The sequence below is a fragment of the Amblyomma maculatum genome, chromosome 10, assembly GCF_055883805.1.
Source record: "Amblyomma maculatum isolate TAMU_Amacu chromosome 10, ASM5588380v1, whole genome shotgun sequence".
Lineage (NCBI taxonomy): Eukaryota > Metazoa > Arthropoda > Arachnida > Ixodida > Ixodidae > Amblyomma > Amblyomma maculatum.
The window spans coordinates 92,658,928-92,663,945 of record NC_139353.1 but is presented as its reverse complement, the minus strand read 5'-3'; the positions used below and the strand labels follow the sequence as shown (position 1 = coordinate 92,663,945).

The 5,018-nt window shown below is 42.8% G+C and overlaps 1 protein-coding gene across 1 annotated transcript; it reads right to left on the bottom strand.

Moving 5' to 3' along the window:
* Window positions 1-1,468: 1,468 nt before the first annotated feature.
* LOC146177022 (PI-actitoxin-Axm2a-like) lies at window positions 1,469-4,807 on the bottom strand. Its single transcript, XM_084583060.1, has 3 exons — window positions 4,660-4,807; window positions 2,611-2,738; window positions 1,469-1,837 (listed from the first exon to the last, which is right to left on the bottom strand). The coding sequence occupies exons 2-3, from the start codon at window positions 2,690-2,692 to the stop codon at window positions 1,650-1,652; spliced, it is 270 nt and encodes an 89-aa protein (XP_084439186.1). The 5' UTR covers window positions 2,693-2,738; window positions 4,660-4,807; the 3' UTR covers window positions 1,469-1,649.
* Between the last annotated feature and the right edge of the window lie 211 nt (window positions 4,808-5,018).

Genomic DNA, 5,018 nt, shown 5'->3' with positions numbered 1-5,018 from the left:
CATGAAAGCCATGGAGAGATTAGCTGCTGGTGAACGTCGCAGAAAACTGGAGGAATTACCTTCTGATCCCGATGTAATCACTTTTTTTTTTTTGCTGCGTACATCCAGGTATAGCAGAACTATGCCACCTGTCATTTTTTCTGAAGATCATGACCTCGTTTTTTTTTGCCCCTACTCTAAAAACGCGTAACATGATGTTACTGAAGGATTCTGATATGCTATCTCGAAGGTTCCGGGAATTTTTAACCTTTAGAGTGCCGGATTGGTTTTGTTTATTTTTCAAAGACGTTTGATACTTCAATGTAGACTGCCGGTTTTAAGTGGTTGTATTATTTCATGAATTCTTTCAGCACTAGTGAGTGGATGCATAGGTTTGTGAATAAAAAACTAGAGGAGCTTTCAACGCATACTCTGAACAGATGTCTACCTTGGCGATAAGCACACAGACTGGAATGGAGTAGATAATTCCTCAGGCCGCAGTTTCTTAAGACCACAGCTCTCGGAATGCGTGACAAAAATATTGCCCTGGTTTAAATAGGTATCGCAACATCGAGCCTCCGTTCATACTGCGTCAAGCCGCCGTAGGAACACTCTTGCGAAAATTGCGATTTGCCGATCACCAGAACAGCATATGAAAACGTGACAGGCGTGTGCATCAGTTGGCGGAAAATCCGTTCAGTGGCCCTTATACGACCCCGAAAATGAATTTGCACAACAAAACAAGAATTGCATACAGGGTGGTGCACAATTAGACCCGCGCTGTAGAATGCTTCTCCCAGCTAAACCGCGGAATCCTTGCAGTTCAGATTTCGCACAGAAATCACATTTTGTCGCTAGTATTTGTTAATACTAAATTTGTTTGTGGTACTTGCCCGATTCGATCAGAAAAAGTAAAATATTCCCATCGCCTGCGGCGGCGGCGACGCCGGACGAACCGCTGCCCCAGTGATGGGACTGGTGGCGCCACCTCATGCTGCTTACAACAACTCAAACCTTCTCCCAGAAACGCTCGCCCCCTCTTTTCCTGCTACAGAGTTGTTGTTAGCAGCATGAGGTGGCGCCACCAGTCCCATCGCTGGGGCAGCGGTTCGTCTGGCGTCGCCGCCGCCGCAGGCGATGGGAATATTTTACTTTTTCTGATCGAATCGGGCAAGTACCACAAACAAATTTAGTATCAACAAATACTAGCGACAAAATGTGATTTCTGTGCGAAATCTGAACTGCAAGGATTCCGCGGTTTAGCTGGGAGAAGCATTCTACAGCGCGGGTCTAATTGTGCAACACCCTGTATTATGATTTGATATCTTTCAAGAAACTGCAGCTCACTCTTCACGTCGTGGTTATCAATAAGTTAAAACATATTTTTATACGTTTTTGGCAAGACAATATGTGCTCATTTTTGGCATTCAAAATAGCTCACTTCTTAATTTTTAGCTTTATACTTCATGTAGCAAGGAAACAGCAACAATTATTAGGACAGCATTTCTTTATTATCTTGGGTGAAGTTTCAGCAATAGCCGGGTGGGTAGCCTATTCCAAATAATGAAGGTCTCAAATCTTTTTCTCTTGGTAACATCTCTTCATATCGGGAGTGATGGCTAAATTCTCGATAAATAAACGACTATCCTTTTAGCCACGCGCGATCCCGTTTATGATGTTTTGCACTGGTTTTCGCAGTCTTCGTAAGTGCGGAAGTTGTTTTCATTCCCATGGCAGCCTCCGTAAATGAACTCTTCACACTCATTTGTGTTAATGTTGTAGAAGAAGCGCGGCATGTGACCCTTGCATGGTCCTGTCTCTGGCGGATAGGTGCACTCGTCAGGAGACCCCACTGCGCCTGGAGAAAAATCCTTCATGTAGCGATTCAATTGACTAGCGTTGCTTTACAAAGCGACGAAACATCCTGAGACTATGAATAAGCTTTATTGAGCGTTGGCACAGAGATTCGTTTCTTATTCCCGCAACTTGGCCGGCACAAAAATAACCATCACTGTTAGTTGCTCTGCAATTGCAAACTACTTCCCTTCAACTTTTTCCCATTGTTGTACACCTGCGAAGTAAGCCACGTGTCGCGTGCATGTTCGATGGTATGACATTAACTGCACAGCATCACACTTCACATTAAAATTTAGATCAGCGCTTCGAGAAGAAGAATCTAGCGTATACCACTAAATTCATTTGTGTGTCGAATGAGAAGAACAAAATGCCAGATATTAACTTTTATCAAGCCCTCCGTTTCAAACTGGGATGTGGTCGGTTGCCTCGTTTACGTGACCATTCTGTCGAGATTCTCTGTCGGCCAGGAGTTCGAGATTTAGCATTTGATGAAACGTTGATGATAGCAACAGGAGAGTAAAGGAGTCGAGGTTCCTTAATGTGATGCCAAACTATTACCGCGATGGTTACGCTGTATCCTGCAGGACGTTTTGCTTATGTGTTTTTAGAGGAAGTCTTGGCTCAACGTAGTGGTGTTTACTTCAGTTTGCTGATCGCAGCATCTTTCACTAGATTTAACTCAGGTAGATCTTTGAGAATTTCTAAATCCTTCTTCCCCTTTGTGAGATTTCTCGCTTCAGCGGCGCTCGCCATCCTCTCGTGAATTGAACTCACTTCTCATCAATCCAACCATACTGCTGCTGACGACGCCGAACGTGGCGACAAGAAGCAACACCAAGACTGACTTGTTCATCATGATTGAATAAAGCTCTGGACTGGAACTTCGGTGTGTCGAAGCGTAGCTGCGAAAAATGGTGAAAAGAATATGGGTTACGTAATTTCATCTTGACAAGAACAGTTTACGTATAATAGAGACGGAAAAGAAAGCATCACTCACGCGTGGCAATTTGATATACGTAGGAAATTTTTGTGACGCTCATTCAAATTTGCACCAATGCACATATATTGAAGTGCCTCTTGTATTTATGATTAGAAAAGCTGTTAATTTAAAACGGCTTAATAAAGATATCAGCCAGAAACTTAGATTTATCCGCATTTTCTCGCTCAAGCATGAATGGTCATCTCGCCTCACTGTCTGTCTTTGGGACCAACTGGGGTATCCAAGATTGAACAAGATGAATAAGGTGGCTGTGCAGTACGAAAGATAACTAAGCAAAGATTGACAGGTAGGAATTCAGACTGGTCTCATTTGCTCAATTTACGCCCTGCTTGAGAGAGCTCTATATATTAGTAAGCGAAAATGTTGAGATATTTTTAAACAAAACCTTCTGCATTTTCATTAGTACGCGCTTAGGCCCGTGTTATATAATAGAACAGCCGTTATCAACCACCGATTATCTTTCTTGTGCTATGGCTCTTTCTAACAGTAGCGGAAAGCTGAAATACTGGAAAGTGTTTTTTCTTCAGGTACTTTTGATATTGCACCTCTATGTGCTCTCCTTGCTCATTACACGCCCGTAAAAAGTGTATTGCGCAAGAGATTTTCTTCCACTTTTATTATGAATTAGGAAATAAATTTCGCATTGTAAAGCTACGGACGATTTTGGACCCAAGATAATTCTTCTTTGGGTAGAATATGATTGCTGAGGATATAAACGGCACGCGCTTCCAGAATAAGATGCAAAACCATTATGAAATCACAGTAACTGCGTAGTTTGTTTTGCATGCCTGAGACCGCAGCGCAGTAGTAATGAAGCCGGGACAAGGATGTCAAACGAAGCTTCTCTTTGCGGTCTTCTCGTTTCGTCCGTGTTAGTACTGCGCTGCAAACTCCAGTAAGCAAAGCCATTCGGCCGTAAACCTCTAACGGGGGCTGCATTCTTGTACGCCGGGAAGCTGAGAAGTTGAACTGCTTCATCACTTGTGAACCACCTTGTGCTCTGTCTTAATCTGTTAAGATACCTCCTTGAGCTGTCAGAATTTGTAGCCTGCTGTCTTTTCTTATGTTCTGCGCCGCAAAGAGAGGCAACATCGTGTCTGCTAAGTTGCTTCGCGAGTCAACAGTACCTTCACTCACTCCTCAGCTGAGCGCCTACGCAAAACACTGCTTGAAGATGTTTACTTTGGGCACTTTTGTTGGCATTGCTGACAACAATGCTTATTTCGGAGTCCTTTGTATTCTATTAACTGAACAATATAAAGCGTCCTTGAAGAGTACTTGAACTATAAATTTTCTGGCGGTAAATAAGTAAACCTTTCAGTTATAAATCTCTATTTGACCATGTACACGTGGAATGCAGGATAGAACCACAGCATTTAAACAACAAAGCAGTAATAATAAAGCTGCATAATGAGCAAACCTCTGCTGGGTGCCAACATGATGCATGAATGATTTGACAAGGAAACTAAGGAAAACAATGTATGTGTATGAGCACAAAGTGTTTGCAGAGTTTCAAACCAGCAACACTACCGATTGGAAGACTGACTTTTAAATTTGGGGCAGGTTCCCACTGGAAAATTTCCTTTAAAATAATGATATGATTTGTGGCCTAAATGTTCATTGTGAGGGGTTTACTATCTAATGGCAGTTGAATGCTACAAAAGGTAAAAACTTTGGACTCTCAACAGTTAGGGATTTATTTATGCATATTCCCGCGGCAATTTTCAAGCGTAAGCATTGTAAACAAAATAGGCCAAGTAATATTTCACAGACCAGAGAGCACATCAGTCGAGCTAAGGCAGCATAAAAGGCATCTCGCTTACCTCCTTTAACAACGATTCCCGTGAAGTTGCGGCTTGTACTGCTCAGCGGAGGTGAATGTCGGTGTGGGCATTGCCCGAGTTTATATACTGAAATTCCTCCGCGAAAAAGTAGGCAACCAATTACTGGCCGGAAATGATGACATCTACTTATAAGAAGAAAATATTCTTAGATGTGAAGCGTAGCCATAGCAAACAATAGGAAGTTTTTGTGCCAATTAGGTTGCTCCGCGACCTCTCTTTCCGACGATATCTTTCACGACCAGCCGCAGGAACACCCAGCGTAGCACATTATTTTCTTTGTTCCTCCCGGGGAACAGTGTATATAAGATTAGTGTCAGCCTTGAGCTATTCGGTCGCTC

Coding starts and splice junctions, on each gene's coding strand:
- LOC146177022 (XM_084583060.1), bottom strand. CDS start 2,692: ATGATGAACAAGTCAGTCTTGGTGTTGCTTCTTGTCGCCACGTTCGGC. Junction 1,838..2,610: donor TATGGTTGGATTGATGAGAA/GTGAGTTCAATT, acceptor ATTTTTCTCCAG/GCGCAGTGGGGTCTCCTGAC.